At 36.2% G+C, this 24,445-nt stretch overlaps 3 protein-coding genes across 7 annotated transcripts; 2 read left to right on the top strand and 1 right to left on the bottom strand.

Moving 5' to 3' along the window:
* The first annotated feature begins 240 nt into the window (after positions 1 to 240).
* LOC121994109 (ethylene-responsive transcription factor 2-like) lies at positions 241 to 1,228 on the top strand. Its single transcript, XM_042548266.1, has one exon. The coding sequence runs from the start codon at positions 308 to 310 to the stop codon at positions 938 to 940; it is 633 nt and encodes a 210-aa protein (XP_042404200.1). The 5' UTR covers positions 241 to 307; the 3' UTR covers positions 941 to 1,228.
* A 2,233-nt stretch (positions 1,229 to 3,461) lies between these two features.
* Positions 3,462 to 20,012, bottom strand: LOC121996681 (DNA replication ATP-dependent helicase/nuclease JHS1-like). Of its 3 annotated transcripts, XM_042550725.1 has the most exons (35): positions 19,614 to 20,012; positions 19,366 to 19,536; positions 19,079 to 19,279; positions 18,925 to 18,978; positions 18,646 to 18,843; positions 18,506 to 18,559; positions 18,346 to 18,407; positions 17,511 to 17,643; positions 17,267 to 17,377; positions 17,063 to 17,159; positions 16,885 to 16,967; positions 16,241 to 16,306; positions 12,000 to 12,155; positions 10,312 to 10,367; positions 10,135 to 10,195; positions 9,957 to 10,067; positions 9,825 to 9,881; positions 9,592 to 9,726; positions 9,276 to 9,509; positions 8,409 to 8,483; positions 8,075 to 8,196; positions 7,922 to 7,994; positions 7,744 to 7,848; positions 7,338 to 7,505; positions 6,684 to 6,753; positions 6,447 to 6,598; positions 5,857 to 5,934; positions 5,685 to 5,777; positions 5,443 to 5,580; positions 5,327 to 5,366; positions 5,177 to 5,250; positions 4,888 to 5,022; positions 4,375 to 4,594; positions 4,052 to 4,256; positions 3,462 to 3,907 (listed from the first exon to the last, which is right to left on the bottom strand). In XM_042550725.1, exons 1-33 carry the CDS (start codon positions 19,929 to 19,931, stop codon positions 4,586 to 4,588), a joined length of 3,690 nt encoding a protein of 1,229 aa, XP_042406659.1. In that variant the 5' UTR covers positions 19,932 to 20,012; the 3' UTR covers positions 3,462 to 3,907; positions 4,052 to 4,256; positions 4,375 to 4,585. The 3 variants fall into 3 exon arrangements, with proteins under 3 accessions (XP_042406659.1, XP_042406657.1, XP_042406658.1); XM_042550723.1 differs by having other exon boundaries at positions 4,375 to 5,022; XM_042550724.1 differs by having other exon boundaries at positions 4,375 to 5,022; positions 6,447 to 6,595.
* A 417-nt stretch (positions 20,013 to 20,429) lies between these two features.
* LOC121994108 lies at positions 20,430 to 22,358 on the top strand. Of its 3 annotated transcripts, XM_042548264.1 has the most exons (5): positions 20,430 to 20,525; positions 20,601 to 20,640; positions 20,720 to 20,856; positions 20,940 to 21,722; positions 21,801 to 22,358. In XM_042548264.1, exons 1-5 carry the CDS (start codon positions 20,487 to 20,489, stop codon positions 22,242 to 22,244), a joined length of 1,443 nt encoding a protein of 480 aa, XP_042404198.1. In that variant the 5' UTR covers positions 20,430 to 20,486; the 3' UTR covers positions 22,245 to 22,358. The 3 variants fall into 3 exon arrangements, with proteins under 3 accessions (XP_042404198.1, XP_042404197.1, XP_042404199.1); XM_042548263.1 differs by having other exon boundaries at positions 20,940 to 22,358; XM_042548265.1 differs by lacking the exons at positions 20,430 to 20,525; positions 20,601 to 20,640 and having other exon boundaries at positions 20,725 to 20,851; positions 20,940 to 22,358.
* Positions 22,359 to 24,445: the final 2,087 nt, after the last annotated feature.

Genomic DNA, 24,445 nt, shown 5'->3' with positions numbered 1-24,445 from the left:
TTATTTTAACTTGGGATCTTAATTCAAAAAGAAAGGTGGAATGGAACTTTGTGTTCGAGGGCGAAATATTATTTTTCCTTTAAAAATTGTAACGGCATATGATTATCCTCACGTGCTGAAAAAAACAAGGAACCTTCAAAGAAGCACACGAGGCCTGGAGACCAAGAAAAAGCTGCGACTTGGACCCATCTCCTTCTTCCTCCCCTTTCCTAATTCCACTCCTATATAAATAAACCTCCACTCCAACCCTTTCCTCTCATCGCCACCGCCTTCTGCCAGATCGCTTTCTTCACGAACGCTACTAGCTATGTCCGGCATTGCTGACGCCGACCTGGCCCTCCTCGCCGGCGTCTGCGGCTACCTCCTCGACGACCCCGCCCCCTTCCCCTTTCCGCTGGCCGCCGATCGCTCCGGATCCGTGTCACTCCCTTTCCTCCCCGACGATCCCGACGACATGCTCGTTTTCGGCGCCCTCGCGGACGCCTTCCGCCACGGATGGACTCCCGCGCCCTCATCCGCATCCGGCCCCGATCCCGCCGCTCCGCCGCCTAAATCGTCCGCCGCCAGGGGACAGCACTACCGAGGGGTGCGGCAGCGGCCGTGGGGGAAGTTCGCGGCCGAGATCCGCGACCCGGCGCGCAATGGGGCGCGCGTGTGGTTGGGGACGTTCGAGACGGCGGAGGACGCCGCCCGCGCCTACGACCGCGCCGCCTACCGGATCCGCGGAGCCCGCGCCCTGCTCAACTTCCCGCACCTCATCGGCGATTCCCCTGATTCACCTTCCTGGTCCTCTTCCTCTTCCTCCGCAGAGAAGCCCTCGCCCAAGCGGAGAAAGAGGGCGGCTCCGGCGGCTACCCTATTTCCGGCCGATCAACCGGCAATCTTCCCAGAGCCTGAGGAATCGGGCAATCTCGCCATCTCTCGGCGAGCTGAGACTTAACGCTAATCATCAAGGTCGACATCTCAAATCGTTGATTTGGTGCTTCGGAATCGGGAAATTCGACGAAAATTGAGCCGAATGCCTCGACGATTTGTGCGTGTTTGCAATTTGTTCGTTCAATTGTTCTCCCCCCTACAAAACAGAGAAGCTCGATCTGAATATAACTTTGTTCTTTTATTTAATAATTTTTTTTGTCCAACTTTTATTTCGCCGCTGGTCTGCTGTATGTGAAAGGAGACCTTACTCTTTTTGGATATATAAAATATTAACCATAATTTTATTCCTGAATTTGTCTGTACCTAATTTATTTCCAATAGATTGGTGCAGTTTTTCCGTTCTCCTACTGGACTAGACATGGAAATTTTGTCAGTCTTTTTAAACTTATTCAATCGCAATCGGCAACTGAGTTGTGGTCCTGTAGTAAATTTAGGTTGCCCTTGGTATAGTCAAGTTAATTAATTAGGTTTATAGAATTAAATAAGGGTTGAATTCGAATAAGATTAAAAAAAATATTTAATGGCTAGTTTTGGTTTATTAATTTACTTCCTTCTAATATGGTTTTAACTTTTACCAATATAGTAAATCTAAGATATTTGAAGGAAAATAAATTACAGGATTAGGAGGGAGATTTTTACCTGTTGAAAATTGATCCATTATTTTATTATAATAAATTTGTCATCCTCTCACAAATTGAACACCTTGTGAAGACAAAATCAGAGACATGATTCGAAACATCAAAATCAGAGATGATCAAATTGTATTGTGGCACCTAAATCATGCCATCTTTATTATAATAACTCAATGTGTCGACCACGTTAAAATAAATCTAACTTTTCTATGATTAATTTTAAAGACATGATTTTTCCCTTGAGTTCGTCTATCAAATAAATTTATATTGATCTTTAAAATATTTAAGAAATTCAAACTCTAATCTTCTTATTTATTTTCTTAAATGCTTTATCGCTGCCATCGCACCACCAGAGACAATGTCATCACTCTATCGTTGGGATTGCAAAAACATAAATTAGCAAAATTCCAAACTCTGAATGATTTAGATTAGCTCATTTAACTACTTAGGACTTATGACTAATCATGATAGATCTTTACCAATAAAAGTGAATTGATAAGTCAATGAATATATATATATATATATATATATATATATATATATATATATATATATATATATATATATATATATATATATATATATATATATATAAAATGCAGCAAATCGAAAATGGATGGTCATCGTCTGATTTCAACTTATTTGACAAATTTACAAAAAAAATTTCTTCTTTGGTAGCGAATGAAACATCAAGCTGTGTGTGCATGCATGCACTTTGAAAGCAAATCCAAACCCTATTACTTCTAGGAAGCTCCAACCTTTTGACAAAGAAACATCCATCTACTGCTTCTTAATTAATTTCTCCACTAATGTTTCTTCTATCTATCTAACACGGGTCTTAAACTATATAATTAAATTCCAAAACAAATATATATATATATATATTTATATATGAAAGTGGACGATCTAACTCCACAGATCGACTATCAAGCAAATTTTACATCCAATATTTCAAATTTTTTATTTCACTGAAGAAAAATATCTTGTTCGTAATTGAGATTCAAATTGTAGATGTTTGGGAAACTGCTAAAGTGTGTTGTCATTACACCATGGCCGGGAAATTATCCCTATCTCTCAAAAATTGTGATAGAAGGTTATATACTCATCCTAGATGTCTCTCCATGTCCCTCCCAAGACATTTGAAAGGGTCATGATGACTGAGCGGCATTTTTTAAGTGAAAGAAATTTTATTTCCAAGAGATTTGTTGAGATTCGATTGATGCTCTCTTTTGACACATGAGTATCAACTCCATTATATACATGGGCCACCCCCAATTGTCTTTTGCATTGATGAACAATACAAACACACATTTGAAAAAAAAAAAAGTGAAGAGATAAATATCTTTGCTTGAACGTAACAGGGACAAGAGTCAACGCACGGAAAATTAAATTAGGTTGCAAAGAGTAAGTTTTCTACAAGCAAACGCAGTCAATTAATTGTGATGGGACAAAGAGACATTTACTATAATAAAATGAAATATCTTACGAAGCTGGGAGGATTTGGAGTGAATTGTCAAAACTGAATAAAGTCGAAGCATGTTAATATTTCAATCTTTTTTTTTAAAAAAAAAACATCATATATTTCGAAAGGCAACAAACCCTATCATGTAATTTGTGTTTCAAGTTGATGTAGTTCAAGAACAGGAGTAGGAACAATCCTTGGCAGGTAGATGGCTAACACAAGCCTAATCGTGAATGAAACCCGTAGACTTCTAATGATCCGTTATAAATTATTTACACTAATTTACTAAGACATATATAATTTTTATAAAATCATTTACTTTTATTTTGAAAGCACATTTTACTTTCTCCTAGAATTATAATATGCTACAAGAGAATATACATGATTTAATTGAATGTGCACAATTACAATTTACAAACAAAAACTTTAAATTAAGAAGGGCAAATGATTTCATTAATTTAAAATACTAGTTTCACTTGTAAATAATTAGCAATTACTTGCAAATTTCCAAATACCCATTCAGCTAAGATATATAGCTATTGACAATTACCATCGTTCACTAGATACTTTTCATGTTGTGCTCAGATGGACCCAAAACAGATACAAGAAGAATTCAATGTTGGGAAAATTATATATTGAGGTTTTAGCAGGAGCTGCTCGTCGAATGTTCTCGACAAAGACTGTTATCTGAGCTGGAGAAGACACATTGGGCTCCGTCAACATGATTATTGAGCTTAAGCCAGTTAAAATTGCAAGAACAGTTGACTCAACCCCACCACCAGACAAAAAATTGTTGAAAGAGACCATTTTTAATCTGTTACCAATTTGCTCCGACCCTTCAAAATTTATCTCCATACTTGTGGAATGTTCTGTCAAACTGGAAACACATTTCGTCTTGCTCAGAAGGTACTTCAAAAGATTTATCATTTATTTCACAGCTTCTAGATATGCATTTTATTACATCAATTTGGAGGCAAGAGCACGAGAGTATTTGCATGTAAGATTGAAGAGAGCGACTTACAGAGCAAAGATTACCAATGTGGTGATCATGATTTCACCTACTGTACACTTTTTGGATTGCAGGACTTCTTTAGTTTCTCCGAGCAAGGAATATCATTGTTGGAAAGATGTACAATGCCATCCTGCTCACTTACTTTCTCGATCAGTAACTTTAACAATGGAATTTTAGACAGCGTTTTGCGAGATCCAACCATGATAAGTTTCTTCTGCAGCGCAGAACATGAGCAGAAGAGTTAAGGACTAAAAATATTCACTAAAAGAACACAATTTGCAAATAGAAAGCCAAGTTCTTCTGACAGTTTTGAGTTCATTGCTTGAGCTAACCTTTGCACGTGTGATAGCAACATTTATCCGATGCCACTCTCCAAGTAAAGAAGAAATGCAGGATCCGGAGTTTTTCAAAGAGCGTACAAATGATAAGAGTATGCAATCCTTGTCCCTTCCATGCGGCTCATACCATAGTGTTAATTAATGGAACAAACCATACACATTTTGGAAAGAGCCATGGAATGAAGTCTTCGTCAAAATGACCTCATTAACCAGTCTAGCAAAGAACATTTTGAATGAAACAAATTGATAGTTCATCATCTCCTAATTGTATTGGAAGTAAAAGAAATTATAAGCTTAAAAGAAACAAAATACTGTGAAAGAATAACTGCTACGTAAGACCACAAGATTTTATAAGAGACATGTCACCGTTGATATAGGATCCAGAAGTAGGAAAAAAGAATGTGCACCCATTTCCTTATTGAAACATTGTGAACTTTTGGGGGAGAAAATTAATGAATGATATAAAACAACTGCCTTACAAACTTGAATCCTGATTCCTGTCATTACCTGATATTTGTCAATAGTCTGGACCTCTATAGAAGCATCAAGAATTTGCCGAATAATATTGACCTGTGAATTGTATGGACTAATGATCCCAATGTCATCTCCAGCAATGCCTCTCTTTATTAGTTCTTTAGTAATCTGGATAAGAAAAAAAGTGAAGGCATGACAGCAAAGTTGAGTGCCAGATACAAACAAGCACCACCTAGATAATCCACTTTGCAATATGGATAAAGGCACAAGCATGGCTATAAGTTGCTGAATACAAAGCCATGACTAGATCAAAAATCCGTACCTCTGCTACGATGTATGCCTCTGTATAATTTACTACACTAGTATTTTCTCTTTCCTCGTTAGCAGGAAGCATATCTGAAGAAGCAAATTGGAATAGGATTTTTAATTGAAATTTATGATATTTTCTCAAGAATCAAAAAGATCTACTAACCTGTACTTGCAAAGATGACTGGCTTGTTTGCATTCAGAATCTGAAAAAGAAAAATCATGTTGCCAGAAGAACGAGTACTAAAGTTAAAACATATTAAGAAGCAAGATGTACTCTACCTCTTGTAACCACAATGTGACAGGTTTACTACAAGATAATTTGAGCTTTGCATCTGCAACTTCAGAGGAACCACACCGTAATCTATTCCCGTATATCAATGCATTTGAAAGTTCCATGATACCAGCGCACATTCGATACTGACATAAAAAATGGTAGATCAACCTTATATGACCACAAGGTTGCAGGTAAAATAAAGCAACCACGTCCATAGGTAGACAAACACCAAAATAACTGACAGAACCTGGCACTGCAGTGCTGATATTGCCTGAGGATGTGTTTCCGATAGCCTGCAAAATAAGCTAACGGACATTCCATTTTCACGTGCTTCCACGCTCTACATATGAGAGGCTAACTTATTCATCTGAATCATATGAAACACGGTGGCTTATCAAAGATCAGAGTAGGTTATGAACCTGAACAAGTGGTGGAAGCTGGTAATGATCTCCGACTAAAACAAATCTTGAGGCAAGCATCAAAGGTCCCAATGAAATCTGTTGCAAGATAGCTATATGATTTTTTTTTCCTAAAACCTTCTTTTCCATTAAACAAATGAGTAACAGAAGCTGATACAACACTTGATTCCAATTCACGAACCCCTATCGTCTACCAGTTTATCACCTAAGCATGACAGACCATCTATTTCTGTGATTGCAAATGGGCGCATGAAAATTAACAAATGGCGGAGAAGAAAATATTTTTCTCAAAGATGCATTAGTTTATTACAAATATCAAAAACACATGTCGATCACACTCAGTCCTGCAATAGACCCTTAAGTAATCACTGTGGACAAAGCAATGATGTAACATAACAGGTGACTCATACATAAGCTATCAATCTTCACCAACATACCATACTGATCTGTTAGCTAGCTAGATCTGACATAGTCACCAGACTATACTAGTTAGAATTCTGTAGAGAATATGCATTTATGATTATTACTTGGTAGTTTACAAGCAAAGAACAGTATATATTCCTACAACAAAAGCAAAAAAGGAGGCATACGGGAAGAGTGGTTTGCCCAGCCTCATCTATTATGCAGATGTCGAACTTCTTATTCGTAAGCAATGGATGATTTATTCCTAAGCAAGTTACTCCAACTACACGAGTGAGTTCCATCTTTTCTTTGATGTCATTCACAGTGCCTATGTTCTCTGCTGCCCAAAAAAAAACACCTCATTGAACAACCTAAAAACAATGATAATGAACAATACTGAAAATTAAGAACGGAAGAAAAATCACCTGGGATGCAATACTCAAGAATGTCAGAATGCACTGCTTCACGTCTTCCGATACGCACAAAATCAATGCCCTAAAAAGGTGTGATTTGTCAATCTGGTGATTGTTTGAATTGCAGGCCACAGATCAATTTTATTGACTAGTAGGTGTTTGTTACGTTAAATTTCATAGCCATACAAAACCCTTGTATCCAGCAAGATAGCATACAAAGAGCTACGAAAATGCCTTGGACACACAACCAACAGTAACAAATGCTTCTTTTTCTTTCCTTTGAACCCTTAGGCAACCAAAAAAAACATAGTATGGAACTCTGAATACATCATACAAGCTAGAAAAGATTTGATAGTCTAAAATTTAAATACCTAATTGAAGGTGTATATACTAACAAATGCAGTTTACTAGTATATGGTATATGTAGTAGAATAATATCAGGGTCAAGTCAAAACACCAAAATATAAAATTGTTTATACTGGAAATAACTTTTAGTGAAACACAGAAACATAAACTGGAATATGGCACACCAAGGAATTACATCAAACTCATTTAAGTGACTGAACATTATAAATAAATGCAACTCTTTACAGTCATTATTCAAGTTCCAGAGATAGCAGTATATTAGCAAAAAAAAATATACAGCACATAATCCTGCTAATTTACCTTATTTTTTAATTTGATAAGCAAGGTATCAATGGCTAAATTTGTGTATGAAGTGAGTAATATGGAAGATCCTCTCATCAGTAGTGCTTTCACAGCATGCACCATCGTGGATGTCTTTCCAGTGCCAGGCATCCCTAAAATAAGGGCATAATCCTTTGCAGCTAGAATCTGAAATGTGTAATGAAAAAATCAAAAAAACACGAACTTCAGGCAAACATCAACAAATTCTAGCATTCTACGTTTAACAAAAAAAGCACTAAATTCATGTAATTAAATGATATAAGGGCTGATTTATAAATCTATATCCTTTAGCCAATATTCAAATTCTCTCTGGACGTTCACCAGCTAAGTCTCATTCAAAAAACAAATGAAAGAAACATACAAAAAGAAATACTGCAAGGGGTACCTTTTGAATGGCTCTCCTTTGATCATCATTCAAATTTTTTTGTGAGCGTATATATGACAGTGCTGGATCTTGACTCAATGTTCCTTCACTATCAAACCTAGGTACCTGCAGAATTGGAAAAAATATTAGAAGAGTCTACAACATGAAAAGGGAGACGTGGAATGAGAAAAATAATCACCTCAAGATCGACAATCATCTTCCTCAAACGTCCAAATTGCAAACTTTGAGCAAACAACAGTGCAAGGTTGTATCTGAAGATGGATAAAAAATCATGTATCCTTGGGTTTAAATAAAATTCCTTAAATGAAAAGAACATTGACATGAAAAGTACCTCATGGTTGTAAAAGAGGAAGCAAATTCATCCTTATTGATTCTCCAAACTTCTTGACCAAGACGACCTAGATCTAGTGAATGTTCACATATTGGGAGTCGTAATCGCCGAGAAAAAAAAACCTGACATAAAGCAAGATAAAGTAAGGATAAATATGATGCTATAAATGAAACCAATATGCCAATAGATAGAAACTTTACAATTTCTAACCATCTTATAACATTACTTATCCAATCATTATGCTTGATACATAGACACTTTATTTCTTAATACAAAATACGAGCAAGGTTCATAATAAAATTTTCCAAGATACTCGAAGGAAAGAATTTCTTACAGATATATGTGATTTACCAATATCATCTATTACTCCAGTTGCAACAGCAAGATGTCCAGACTCTGTGCTAAGCACCTACAATCAAGAACAAAGACAAGTAAAGGAATCAAAAAGTTTGGACAATCCAAAGTAACAAATACAGCATCCTGAGTAAAGTATACTAAGATAATCAAATATATCACTTCTATTGAAGGCCTGGGCATAGTCATATCCAATTCAAAATAACTAGCTATTAAGGTGGGTGACTCTACTCACTTATAACGGCACAAACACACAAACTAACTGTTTGAAACCATCAAGCTCTAAACTGCGTAATATATCAGATTGCACTTAACTGTAGTGTTTTCAGCATACAACCCCAAGTTGGGGTCGGGATCTTCATAGAAAACCAAAAACCATAATTTCAAGACATCCAAAATCTGTGAAAAAAGGAGAATTTCTAGGCCATTCAGGTGTCTGAGTTCTTTCTAGCCCTAAATAGAACAGCCATTAATAAATACATTACATAAATGTCGAAAGTGCCTAGTTAAAGAACAATGGTGAAGAGTGATCATTGCCATCTTCAAATATAGATACACATTATGCAGAAACTTTGGTTTCGCGTTGACATCTATAAATAAGCATTTCCCATATGAAAGTGATGTTGCTAGTCTTGTCCAGCTCCATCTAAGATATATATATACTCCAATTGTTCATTTGAAAATGTTGTTAACAAATAGGCAGCATGAAAATACTCACTATCAATTCCTTATTAACATGTAGTAGAAACAACTTGTAGCAGTAGTCATCCTCACAACAAAAAGAGAAAATCTAAAAAGGCTATTTAGGGCTAAAGTGAAATAGCAGAATAAAATGTGGGAACCATACCACATGATCACCACGTTTAAGTGTGGAACCATGATCACTCATTCTGAGTTTAGAAAAATCATATTGGTCCCGAGCTTTCTGTTCATTCAGCACAAAACAATACTTGAATCTGTCATTTCTAGAAGAATTACTGCCTGAAAATTCGTTCTTAAAATCAACAAGGATGTAAGAACTGCTTCTGGTACTGTTCTCATCCCATGGAGTATGTGAAGAGAACCTTTCTTTCTTATTGACCTGAGATTTTAAGTATTTCTCCAGCTTAGCTCATCAGGAGCATATGCAAAAAATAGTTGTCAGGGATAAAAGTAGGTTAAACCTTAGATGCCTGAGCTTCCAAGTCAACCAAACGAACCCAATGCTTAAGAAAATTAGAATGAGAAACAGTTAAGTGGCCCACAAGGTCATCAAAGAAATCACCAAGTCCACTGCTATTAGAATCACCTCCATAAGCCTATTTCCATTAAAAAAAAAACAATATCATGTCATCGTTAGATGGCAATAATAGGTCTGAATAATAAAGAGTTGAAAAGACAGAACTCTTTCATGTACCTTATGAAAGATTGTGCAGATATTAAGATGGCGACAAACTTTGCACAATGCTAGATTCTACAGAAACATTCGCTAAAATATTAGTGGAGATCCTCCAATCCAGTTAATCAGACAAGTTTCATTTAGTAATACCTGTAGCATTGAAGGTAGGTGCCGTGTTCTTGAAGCCTTTAGGACATCAGTTGCTAGTTCATTGCGGCGCATAATTAGTCCAACTAAGTCGGATCGTTGAACTTTGACACCCTATAAGAAAATTTGTAAGCAAGACAATACCTAGACCTCCATAATTTGTTATGAAATAGCACTTTACCCTTGTCTGATCTGTCTGGAGGTAATATAGAAGGCCAATATTGATATCCCTTTTCAAATATCTGAAAGAGTAGTATTCCAATTAAAACACCAATTTTGCCTACAACAGAGTGTACAATATCACCAAAGGAAATGTCAGGAAAAAAGAAATAGCAAGAATATTACATGTTAGAATTACCTTTCAGACATCAAAAGAGTGTACAATATCACCTGGGCAGAATGCTCCATTGCAGCCTGCACAGTTAGGGCATTAAGAGACCTCAAGCCTTAAGAAATATCTTTGAAACCTATGCAGTAAATGTCACATAGTAGTGTAATAATGTTACAGAAGCATTTCTAAACCAATAGCCTCAACAACCTCATGAATCTATATAACCTGGATGGTAGTGCACTTGATTGATGTGATTATCAGCAAACAAACAACCAACAATACCATAAATGGGAATATTTTCAATGCTAAAAAGTCAAACGAAAAATAGACTTAATTCTCTTTGTTAGAAAACATATGAACAAATTGTAACTAACATATATTTTGTTTTCAGGACAACCAAAGTTCTATGTAAATTGGGTATTAAATCCATATAAGTTTTAAATATCTTATCTATTATTCAGCAAAAGGGAATATTATATAAATATCATTACTACGTTAAATGAGTGATCACAATTGAGAAGAGTTTTTGAGGTCTTGTGCAATTGTTGTGTCCCTCTAAAGCTAGAAGAAAATTTTACTGTGCTATCACTGCTATACTTTAAGTGTCATTGTATTGGGTTATTAGAAAGCATGTATAAGAATTACTTTAGTGGAGATGACAATACTAAAAAGAATATATGGAATTATTATAAAGGATAAAATGATTGACGATCGATTGAGATGGTATTGACATATTCAAAAGAGGCCACACAATATGACAATTAAAGAGTTAGATTAAATAGAATGGAAGATACAAGAGGTTGAGAAATAAATTGGGTATTAAATCCATATAAGTTTTAAATATCTTATCTATTATTCAGCAAAAGGGAATATTATATAAATATCATTACTACGTTAAATGAGTGATCACAATTGAGAAGAGTTTTTGAGGTCTTGTGCAATTGTTGTGTCCCTCTAAAGCTAGAAGAAAATTTTACTGTGCTATCACTGCTATACTTTAAGTGTCATTGTATTGGGTTATTAGAAAGCATGTATAAGAATTACTTTAGTGGAGATGACAATACTAAAAAGAATATATGGAATTATTATAAAGGATAAAATGATTGACGATCGATTGAGATGGTATTGACATATTCAAAAGAGGCCACACAATATGACAATTAAAGAGTTAGATTAAATAGAATGGAAGATACAAGAGGTTGAGAAAAAAGATAGAATATTATTCAACAAATAAAAGATTTAATGCATTTGAATATTAGTGGTGATATATACTTGCATAGAGCTCAAAGGACAATTTGAGGAGCCAACCCCAACAAAGATGAGGCAAACACAATTTGCTATAAGACAAAAATTCTTGATTCTGTTTCCTTCTGTTGTTTCTGATAATTCATAAAGGTATATAGCAGAATAAGAAAAGGCATGTCATAAATGCAATAGTAACAATTTTAGTGGTTGCTTCCATGCGCACAACCATTATATGTGTAAAATGTGCAATATTGGAAGATGAAGCTAGAATGTGTACATTATCAGCAAAGAAATTATATAAATTACAAGTAAAACATTCACTAGTAATGTGCACAGCAAAGTTGATTATGAGATGATTTACAGAAACAAATCAAATTGTTACTCATAATTTATCTGCACCAAAAAAATAAAGCATATTTGGCATAACAAACATGTGATCTAATAAATTCTGATACATCTTATGATCTTACCTGACCATTGTTTCTTTTACCAGTCTTGAATTCCAAAGGCATTATTGTTTCATATGACTCATCATTGCTAGAAGTAACTTTTACACAGACTGAAGCATCAATTACTCCTTTCATGCCATATGTTGGGGCTTGTGCCATCTCTTCAATATCCATAACCTGAAGGTCAAAATCCACACAATATTACCAAATCACAGATGTGTATGATAGTAGCAAAAATCAAACTTGATCTAGCTGATATAGGTCATAGATATGTGAATCAGAAAGCATCCAACTAGCTTGTTTTATTTTCAGAAAAAAACAGAAGGGTGTACCTTATTTTCATTATCATCAAAAGGACACCACACCCTAATCCTTCATTCCAAAAATATCCCTTTTTGGCATATTAATTCGGAACTTTTGTGGCAATTTTAGTCAAAATAATTTTAACATTAGTCAAAACCGCTCGCTTCAGAGTTAGCAAAATCAACTCCAATACTACTGTAGCAATTGTGGCACAACCTGCTATAATATGTAGTAATTTTAGCCAAACCTACTATTTTCAAAAAAAAATGACCAATATTATAATAATTTTGACCAAAAGTGCTCCATGTTGTAGCAAGTTTGACTAAAACTGATATAATGCAAATCAGTTTTGGCCAAACCTGTTAAAAACCACAACAGCAGTGTTGGATAAATTTGGTTAAAAAAGGTAAACTAGGAAGAAAAATTTAAGATAAAGCGCCTTTTGTATTTCTTCGACATAGGGTACCCTTTAGACTATAACAAAATAAGGGGCACTCTTTTGATTTTTGTCTTTTTATTTTTGACTATACATCTGCAACTTTAGAATTATGAGCTTCAAAGAAATATTCCATGTGCATCATAGAAGACTTCATCACGCGTTTAAGTTCATAGATATTCAAAATAACTATAAATTTAAAGACTAGCACAATAATTACTGAAAGATGCCAAAATCTCAAATAGAGACAGGCAAATGATATTAATGCATAAGGCTTGGATGGCAGATTGATGCAGGAGAAATGCCATTAAAGAATCTTTCAACTTTTGAATGGACATCAGTATTCAGATCACAACAATGGCTATAAAACACAATTTCAAACCTAACTAACTATTGCATGCCATTTTTTTACATTGATACACATAGTCTTTCTACTGAACTTGATGCATGGATTTCTCAATTAAAAAGAGTCAAGGGCATATCAGAAGATTGAGATCTCAATTCCTGCTACAGTTTCATGAGATATCTTACAACTAGAATCCTTTTTTTCCCAATCCACTCCCCCCACCTCCACCACTGTGAACTCCAGTTAGATTTACGCATGATACACTTTTGATTTATTAGGAGAACCCAAGTATTTTTTCATGGATCCATGAAACAATTCTCAAAAAGTTTTTTACCTTTTGGAAGATACAAGAGGGAAACAAGCAACCTATTGATATTGGAAGACCAAAAAGATTCTTCCAATGTCTCATTTCTAGGTCCAATGGAATTCATAGGTATAGGAAGAAGCCCCATCAAATATAATTAAATGTGAATTTTAGAATGAACAGTGTATTTATAAGAAAAAGGTAAGACCTAGACCAACAATAAAGATTCAATAGCTGAGCACCAAAAAGGTAACAAGCAAAGACAACAACCCACATATAAACATCTAAAGACCAAAGGCACAAGGGGGCATGGAGCATTCTTGGTCTAAGACGCAAATGGAATTACATGAACATGTTTCCTATGCATATATGAAGTTATTTTATTCTATTTTTTAGGACATGTTACTACCTTATATGCATAAAAGTTGATGTATGTCTAGCCAATATCAATATGAAACAATAACCATGATAAAAAAAAATTTTAAAATGCATTTAATAATGTTAACTATAAAATCTTTCAAAAAGTTAGAATAGGTTAACAAAAACTAATTGTTATGTGATTTAGCTACTTAGCGAACATTGACTCAGATCATGTGGACATGGGCCCATTAAGACATTGTGTCTTGGCAGGGACTGGGAGCCCCCCACTCCTATACTCTTTGTCAAAATATGTCACAAAGAATGGAAAACTCTTTTGCTTTATAAGAGCATCCACAATGGGAGCTCCATTGTGGACATGGCATAGGGGAGGGAGCTCCCTCATTTTTAGGAAGAAACAGCTCCTAGCCTTCCTTCTTTTTTTTTCTTTTTTTTAATTAAAATAAAATTTTTAATTTAAACTAAAAAATCAATAAACTTTTTATTTAGGTCTTTTATTTCAAATAATGTAATTTATTTTTTAATTATTAATATTATTTAGTGATAATTTATGAATTTAAATTTTATTTATATATAAAGTAAAATATAATGAAAAAGTGTAGGACCCATGAAAGAGTTATTTAGAGGTTTTTTTGTATGCTGGAGAGATATGTAGGGGTTTTTACTTTTGATGTGGCACTGATATGGCATCGAGAGAACTCTTGGAGAGCTCCCACGACAATGGGTGCCCTAAGGGCTTGAGGCTCCCAGTCCCCACTCCTTGTCAATTCCACTGAAGCACCATCACCAGGATTCTAGCGGAGAGTTGGAATCCTATATCGTTGCTGCTAGCAATGCCAATCTATCAGGTAATTCTATAGGCATTGATTTCAAGTCACGTGGATGATGAATCCCTCCTGATTGGAGATGCGTTAGCCCTACATTAACAAGAGCAGGAAACCTCAAAGGCTTAGGCCCTCATAGAGCTCAGGGATTTCCACAATTTCAGACGTCTTTTACAAAAGCAAAACAACCACATGTATGATAGGTTCTTCAAGGTATTGACCACATTAGGGGCAAGACCTTCATGTTTCATCCTTTTCCAAAGGCATGTCAATTAGCAAGATTCCTCTGAACTGAAAGCCAGGCCTTATGATTTTACAACTTCTGAATAGGTATTTTGAATGGTGATCACTTTGAGCTTCATAATAACTAGAAGCAAATCTTGACCAATGGGAAACTTGTTGGAATTTCTATCACCTAACAAGATTGGTCCAATAGGTTGGTTGGGTTCGATTAATCTGTTCATTGACAAGTCAACAACTCAAATTGATACAGCATCAGTATAGCAATGCAGATTATATCCTATTTAGATTATTGACACACCCCAAGACTATTGAGTCACCCTTTCAAATGGTAGATGTATCCCTTCAGATAGCATTGTCACTAATCTAATAATTTCAATTGTAGAATCACACCTTTAGGGCCAACTTATCCCATCGGATAAGAGAATTTAAGGTCAAGGTTAGGAATGAAAATTGTTTAGTTTGTTGAAAGACCATATTGTCCTACCCAAGCGCCTATCATTCATTAGCAATGCTCTTTTAAAATAAAAAAGAACTCAAGAGCCACAACACTTTGAGAGTTGAGTGAATTAAGCAAGAGGACAAGGGAATTAATTTATAGATGTAAAGGATTTCTTTCAAAGGTCGAAAAGACATCCTCAAAGGTGAAAAGCTTAATTTGCAAAAGGTGTATCCTCTTTTGCATAATTATTTAATTAAATTAAATTATTCTTATCAGTCTATAATTGGTTGTTCGTGTGAATTATGTTGGCTGTTCTATACTACATTTGAGTTCCATTGGCAAGAGAAGTTCCCTATTTGAGAAGTGTGTAGTGCAAACATCTAGACGACGCATGCATACAGTGGATCAACTGCTCATAACTCCTATTTGTTGTTTTGATCCATTGCCAAGCTGCTCCTCCATTGCCTGTAGTTAGTGATTCTTGTTCGGGTCATTGCATGCAGCCCATGTGAGTCAAGGAATGAATTACACAAAAATGCATGAGAACCATCACTTCAACTAAAATCTAGTGCATGCTCTCTGTAGTTTTCATGCTTGCCGAATTTCTAAAAAACTATATGCATGGTATGATTTCAAGCAGACATAATATATTAATTAATTTTCATCCTTCCTCCCAAAATCCAATCTCAACTTCATAACCCAAATAATCTCGTACATTAATTTTTCACTCATTCAAGAAAATAATTTACGATAGTCTACTAGCAAAATAACCATCCATATTTCCTATTTGATTATTTAGTTATGGAAATCAATTTCCAACAAGTCTAAAGTCCCCTCATAAAGCAACATCAAAATGATTCATTGCTTCTGGAGACCCATAACCAATTTTTCCACCCAATTAATAAGAAAAAATACACATGAAATTTTTTTTAAGAATATCATATTAAAAAGACAATTGGTGAAGGCCCAAACACAAGTAGATGGATTACCTCACTTATGCAAATACCCTTCACACCATCCAGTTGTCCAAAATCAATAGGCACACTATTTCCTTCCTGCAAATATCAAAAAACATCAGTCATTATTCACAATTAAATAAAGAAAATATTAGTATTATAAATATCAAAATATATTACAAAGATTAAACAGTTACAATGTAAAGAATGGCTTGGAAAAAAAATGTCCAGCTTAGGGAATATACAAAATGTTTATACCATCAAAAAACACTATCACCAGCTGTTATTATAAAAAACATGTGCCCAAAAAGAATCAGGATAATCATCTGAGTTACTTTCAGGTCATAACTTGCTTAATCCATGCCCAATGACAAATCCTTATCTGAAGTTTTGCACAAAAATGAAATCTTGATATCCACCAAAAAATCTGAGTTAATATGAGTTAATCTGATTCTTCATATTTTGTTTATCCACAAAATATGAAGAATCAGCAATCAGAAAATGCAAAAAATAAGAAAATCTGACTAGCTTCAAGAGCAAGAATTTTGAGAGGATACAGCAGTCCTAGAGGCAATTGTCATTGATTCATTTTACAGAGAAACAAAAGAGTCTTTCCAGAAAATAATCAAGCTAAAAGAATGTGGATTCAATTAAAAAAAAAAAAGGTTGCAAAGTACCTCTTTCTCTTTAAAACATGTTAGCCAGTTTAATATTCTTGGAATTGCATCTATAAGCTTGGAGAAAAAATCTTTCTCATTGGCTGCAAGTAAAAGCATTGTTTATGTCCCTTTGATTAGAACATTCACAGTAGCATCAATTAATCATGTAATATTCTATTCAAGCAATTCACCATACCTCCACATGCATATATATCCTCAATGTTTCTCTGAATGATAATTCCTGCATACTCCTCCAAGAACTGTCTAGAAGGCAAATCCTTGAGAAGTCCAGCCTATAGATATAGCAAAATTATTGATGACTCTAGCCTATAGAAGACTGATTATCAGAGCTAAGAGAAAGTTGCATGGTTAATAAGGTTAGTATTCTTGAATCAAGAACCTGAAAGAGTTGATGAAGCAAGGTACCAAGTAATGCAACAGAAGAATGCTCAGTAGTCTTCAACCTCTCATCTAGCACAGCTCGTCTAGGACAAGTAAAACTGGAGGCAACCTAAAAATTAATGTAAGCATATCAACTTTAACATAGCAAAAAATATATTAAAAGTTTGAAGATCAAAGTTTAGTATCCTTGCTTAATAATGGCAAAGGATATACCAAACTATTAAAGAAAATCAAAGCATTACCCGAGTTCCAGATAGGAGTATGTCTGGATGAACAATGATAAGATTTTTAACACGATCAACAGTGCATCTCCCTGCATCATCAAACTCTCCAACCACATTTAAAGTATCACCAGGTCCAATGACACTATAGAACCTAGAAGATAAGGAATTCCATTGACAGCAAGTTTAGACAGATAGAATATTCATTGAGCATGAAAGGAAAAAAAATAAATTATAGTAATAGAAATCCTATTCCGTGAGTGCAAGTACAGTTTAAGTCGAGGCTTTTAAAGTAAAATCAACCATTTAGAAAATCTTAGCTTTCTCAAGAACAACAAATTTGCCTCATAAAAATGAATACAAACAGGATGAACAGTTGAAACAGAATAGGAAATTATCTTACCACTAGCTACTGTAAATAAAGGAAATTGAGAGGTGCATATATAAAAAAAACAAGATTTCTATATTTTAATGATTATTTTGTATCAGTGCCCAATTGTAATGAAACAAGACAATCTGACAAGTTTGGTCATATCAATATACTTTTCTTAGAAGACAATGTAGAAGAGCTAAGCTCAACTTAATGTCATTTAAGCATAGAAACAATATATTACAGGAAAAGCAACAGAAAAAAATTGTCTTAAGTTATTTGCAATATAATGTATGTTGAGATAGCTATTCAAAAATTCCATCGAACAAAACATTAGTTGAATAAAAAAAGGGGTCAAAGCAACATTTTCTTATATTGCTTCCAATTCTTCAAAAGTTTTAGAAAAAAAAACCTAAAAAGAGAGACTTTGCTTGTGAAATATTGATGCCAACCAGATACGTGTGTGCTTAAGAAGACTAAACTAACCACTCATCACATAGATGCAAAATCCTCTCCTGGCCACTTTGTTCATTCAGCAACCGAATAATCTAGAAATAAGAAACAACACCTTCCATTTCGTGTTTGGGCCAAAATTTGTATGAAAATTAAAAAAGGACAACATGTGTTTTTCCAAATTAAGATGTACCTTTACAGGACTTTGGCAGCACAAGGGATCACTGCTCTTATGTTTTTCTGATACCTACAATTCAAGGCCAAGAGAGTGGCAATTAAAGTGTACAAACCTTGAAAAAAGAAATGCCAATGAAAGGAAAAAAAGAATTGTACCTCGAGCACCAGAAAAGTATCATAATGTGTATACGATGGATCTGTTTTAGACATGCCTCCAATGCTTCTGCCAGAAACACTGGGTTCAGGCTGATTTTTTGCATTTGTAGCATGACGATGCTCACATTCCTTCTGATTACCTGGAACTGGTTCATCGGTGATTGCATCTTCAACTTGATCTAGAAGCTCCAGTAATGTCTATAAATAAATAAATAAAAGCCATGCCATCTGTTTCAATCAATCTGCACAACTGAAATGGGCAACAACAGAAACTCAAACCTTCTGGTACTTCTGGGAACCCAACTGCTCCATTTCTCCACTACTACCAATGAACTGATAGCCATTGATGGATAGCATAGAAGAAAATGTCACCAAATAAGAAATTTCCTGAGACTTTGACTAGAAAAAACTGTCTAAAGATGAGGATGATGACCTCTTTGGACTCATACGGCATAGATGGGGGAGTTCTAAAAGGTCTCTTGAAGTCCACTGCAGAAGAATCGACATTGCTCTGCTGGCTGGGGAATGCCTCTGTTTCTTTAAATATATTTTCTGACAATTCCAAGGGTCTATCACTAGTAACAGTTGATTCGGAACAAATCCACTTCTCGAATTTGCTATTAGAACGAGGATCCTAACCCAAAAATGGAACATGTCAAGTCCAAAGCCAAAAAAGGAACATTCCACATATCCTATGGAAGTAAACTATCTACAGTGTACCTGATTCGAAGAGCAAGGACGAAGGGTGGATAATTGTGGCCTCGATGTGTCGCAGAAGCCTTTCATTTTCCCAGACAACTGTCTCGAGGAGATCGAGCGAAGTCGTTCATTGACCGGAGAGATCTTCCAAGTAACTTCGTCTACCCCATCATCTTGACTTTGCTTTATCAACTAACAAGCCAAACAGACTAGAAGATCAGGAAAGAGAAAACTTTAGACTTTTTCGATGGATGCATCAAGAATCTAACCATTCCAGGGGAGAACTTAAATCGCTTTTTAGCGGACGACTTTACCACCGACGGAGAGATCTGCGACGACTCTTCGCCACCATCGGCAGGGGCATTATCTGGCGAATGCGGCAGCTGGCCATTAGCAGAAGGATGGTTAGGATTCCTAACAGGGTGAGGCTTTGAGGGTCCCGCTGCTGCGACCGAGGGAGCGGCAGCCTGGGACTGGGAGTGTCGCTCGAAGAAGTGCTGGATCCCGTACTTGGAAGGCTGCGATGGCTGGTTGCCCTGGTTCGGCTTTCTGCTGGCGGCGGCAGCAGCTCTCTTTCTAGGCGGCATGGAAAGGAAGAGGTGGACAACGACGAAGAGGAGGAGAGCTAGGGTTTCGAGGCGGAGAACGCGGCGGCGATTGAGCGCGCGACAAAGCCAGGTGAGAAGGCGGGAGTGGAATGGAACATTTTTCCCGTTTAAAAAAACATAAAAATGTGAGGAATTGGAACTGAACCGGCCGGAGTAACGACAGAAATCAAACCGGTCGGATAAATTTTGACTAAACCACTTAGGCTAATTAATCGACTCGAACTAAACAAATTTATTTATCGAAATCAATTAACTCACTAACCAATTGTTTTATTTTAATTGGACCAACTAGGTCAATTGACATGGCCCCATCTGGATGCTTGCTCGACCGGTCTAAATTTAGCCCAACTAGACCGGCCTCTCTTCCCAAACGGCGCGCTTCGTTTCGATCTGACGCGCTAAATTCAAAATCCATGAAAAAAAACGCGCGCTGCTCGCGGCGGGAAATAGATCGAAGCATTCAAAAGAAACAGAAACCCCTGGAGAAGCGCCTCCTCAAGAACTACAATCCCTCATTGCCATCGCTTCGTCGCCATGGCGCAATCGCCTGATCTCTCTCGGCAGCATTCCCAGGTAGAAAGTGTACTCCCTTTGCTTCTTTCCTATTAAATCTTTCTCCGATTTTCTCACGATCCTTCTTCCGCCTAGGGCTTGAAAGATCGCTTTTTGCCATTCTCCTTGCCCTCCCGTGAGTCCTACTTTCCTTTTGATTCGATACTTTTGTTGGACAGAGTAGTCTCAGGTTTGCGATTTTTGATGTGCTTCAGAACCTCCGGATATCACCAATTGGTTCTCGAGCTATGTGTACGAGTCACCGGAGTCTTTGGGTCTTCCTGATCCGATTGGTAGTTTCATGCTGCACCAAGAAGATGAGAGCGAACCCCAAGAACCGCCAGAATGTGAGGTACCGCTTCTTGTATTCCTATTGATTGTTTCTTGTGATAAGGCGAGGAATTTATTGTTATTTTATTGTTTCTGGAACAATAGAAGAACACTTTCATGGATCTTCCACCATACGACACCAAGAATCCACTTGTCCAAGTTGCAGGTGATGATTTTTACAGCAAATATCGAGTGAATCATGTTGATAAGGACGGTTTCGTGCCTGTAAAGAAGGTGAATATATCTAGAAACGATGATCAAATTTCTTCAAGGAAATTAACTGCATACAATGAAGAGGGGCAGGATGGTCTCTCGCAAATGCAAACAGCTGAAGACTATTCAAGCAGGAGGAAGAACAATGGAAGCACTAAAAAAGAGCAATTTGCAAGAACTCCCTATGCACAACCAAAGAAAAAAGTGAGCTTGCGGAAGCTTCTTGGTGAGGATTTCGTCGCTAGTCATTCAAACTTGATATTATCAGATTCAAAAGGATGCGAGGGTGTCGATGGAAGTTCCATGAAGAAGATTGATATGTTGCCGGTCAGTAACATCGATAAGGAAAAAATTGCTGACCAGCAGGAGGTTCAGTTACGGGGTGATGTCAATGCTCAAGATCTGAAAGAACCAAATAGTAGAAAAGAAGATCCTGTACATGAATCGGAATCAGTCTTGCCAACGAATTATGGTTCCACTGCTTTTAGGACTGCAACAACTAATCAAGAGGTGCATGAGCCGTCATCACCCACATTGGAGGGCAAGAATGAACCTTTGATGGAGGAAGACGGATGCTGGATTCAAGAAAGTGAGACTATGCATTGCAATTCTAACAACAAGGTTGAAAGCTGTAGAGGAGAAGATCTTATGCTTGAATCAGAGTCAAGTTTGCAGGTGAATTATGGATTTGTAGCTTCTAAGACTGCAACAGGTAATCAAGAGATACATGAACTGACATTGCTCGCATTGCAGGGCAAGAATGAAGCTTTGGTGGGGGAGAACAAAAGTTGTGTTCGAGAAAGTGATACCATGTATTGCAATGCTGATAAGGGTGAAAATGGTAGCCCACAGATGGAACCAACATGTTTCGATATAAATGCTCAAGTGCCAAAAGCAACAAATGGCTTCATCTCGATAAAGTGCAGAGGCAAAAGAGAAGGTCCTGTTGACGAACTGAAATCAATTTCCCCGTCTGAGGCTGCTACAACTTGGAAAGGGAACAATGAAACATTGGCACAGGAGGACCAAACTCATGGTGGAAGCAGAAGTGCTTTGGTGGATAGATCTAATGAAGAAGAAATCCCTGATGAATGGCAATGTCCCCGGAAGGCAAAAGCTGATATAGGTCCTCCGATGAAGCAACTCCGGCTAGATCGCTGGTTTCGGCTGCTTAACAGCCGTTCCAGGATCATATAGATGTTCATAACACCCATTTTAAAACCTTTCAAAGTCTGTAGCTTTTATGGTTTTGTTGGTTTGCCCTGTTAGAGCCTCCACAATCGTTGAAGGCGAGAGTTCTTTGTTATTATATTCGTGCCATGTTAAAAAGTTTAACAGGTTTCACATGTTAAAAGTATTTTATTAGCCGTTGTCTCTTTTTTCTTTACCAAATATTAAAAAAATATTTTAATATAAATTTTTTTAAAAAAAAATAACCATGGAACTATTTTTTCGATTAAATCGAAAAAACTCCTTTCATAGCGGAAGGGGTTTTTTTTGACATTACCTGCTCACGATGGAAGCTTTGATACCCTTAGTTCAATATTTGCCAATGTGTCAATTTCTAAGTGCATGAAAAATATTTTTTATTCAAGTAAAAGTTATTTTCTCATCATCATCATCATCATCATCATCATCATCATTATATATATAAAACAATAGGCTACAGTTTATTTACTTCTTGACCTTGCGTTATTATTTCTATTGCCTTTGTTTCCGGGACTATGATACTGTGATAAAATATTTAAATTATTATTTAGATATCCATAGTTCATTTTCTAATTATGTTATGTTTGTAGAAATTTTTCTACTAAATAAGACGTGCAATTAAATAATACTGGATTTTTAATTATCTATTGATCATGTTTTTTAATTTACCTTAGTAATCGATGGAACCGATCATCCTAGACTAGTTATTGAAATTAACTAGATTTATTATTTTTTTTTAATTATAAGGGCATCTAATTTTCTATCTTTCTTTCCGTAATAAAAAAAAATCTCCCTCTAACATTTTTATAAATCCTGCATTATCAAATTTTTTTATATACTATTAATTTGAGATGATTGAGTAAGATTTTTCTACCCTCTTAAATTATAAACCTCAAACTTTGCCTACGTAATTAGATTTTTTTTTCCTTCAAATTTTTCATTTCATAAATTTTTTAGAAACTCCCATAGGAGATGCCCTAAGAAAATTCTTCATGCAGGTCCAATTCAATGCAGAAAACCACTGAGATCGCAGAACCAGTAGGATCAGAAAACCACAAACATCAACCAGAAATCTACCAACTTTTTGGATGTAAATCTCGTAATGGATATTAGGGTTTAATTTGCCGTTGCATCATTGATCTGTTACTTCCAAGACTTTGTTGACCCAGAAAACTCTTCGTGCAGGTTCAGGTTTTCCCTCCCCTGGAACCCTGGTCAGTAGCCTGGAACAACAGCAGCCATTGTCAGGTTCAATGCAAGGGGAGAATGGCATGCTAATAAATAGCTCTTAGTCCTCCACTCTATTCACCACCATTCCCAATGAATGGTCCTGGAACTGATGTGCCGCACAAAGTGGAGAACATCTCTATATCCCTGTGATCGATCTCGATCAGCAGAGATCTGGCAATCCAAGATATCGTCGAAGCATGTGAGAAAATCGGCTGCTTTGAGGTTTGCATTTCTATATCAACTTATTGGCCTTCCAAATTCTTACAAGTTCAGACGAGCTTGCTGAAAAGTGTAAGCGCAATCAAATTAATAAGCTTGTTTTTGTCACCTTTGCGAACTGCAGGTTGTCAATCATGGAATTCATGGATAAATCGTAAAGGGTGCGCTGGAAGCTGCCAGTATTTTCTTCGAGCTGCCGCAAAAACACAATTTGCATCAGATGATGTAAGAAAGTCTGTGAGATATGGCCAAGGATTCATGGATGATGGCACCAAGGACACGACCTTTCTAAAACTTTATGCTAATCCACTTAGCCACTGGATCAAATTCTGGCCTTCGACACCAGAAGACTGCAGCTATGCCCCTGTCGTTATTGTTAGAATTCATGAATTAAAAATTAGAATTCATGAATCCTTACAAGTATGTCAAAAAGAAAAGTCTAATTTAATATCTATTGATGTACTTGAAAGAAGATATTACATCCCTTTATATAAGGTTAAAACATAATTCTATAATTCACATCTACTGATGTGGGACAAATGCAAATATAAAATAATGCATATGTTAACATCCCCTCTCAAACTCGTGATGGTGTAGTGAGAAACATTGAGAGTTTGTCAAGAAAGAACCGGTGACGCTTGATGGTGTGTGCCTTCGTGAAGAAATCTGCAAGCTGCATCGAGGATGAGACAAAAGGTAAGGATATGGTGCCTCGCTCGAGATGGTGCCGAGTAAAGTGG

The sequence above is a fragment of the Zingiber officinale genome, chromosome 6A (genome assembly GCF_018446385.1).
Source record: "Zingiber officinale cultivar Zhangliang chromosome 6A, Zo_v1.1, whole genome shotgun sequence".
NCBI classification, from domain to species: Eukaryota; Viridiplantae; Streptophyta; class Magnoliopsida; order Zingiberales; family Zingiberaceae; genus Zingiber; species Zingiber officinale.
Note: the sequence above shows the minus strand (reverse complement) of the source record. Positions and strands in the feature narration are given on the sequence as shown.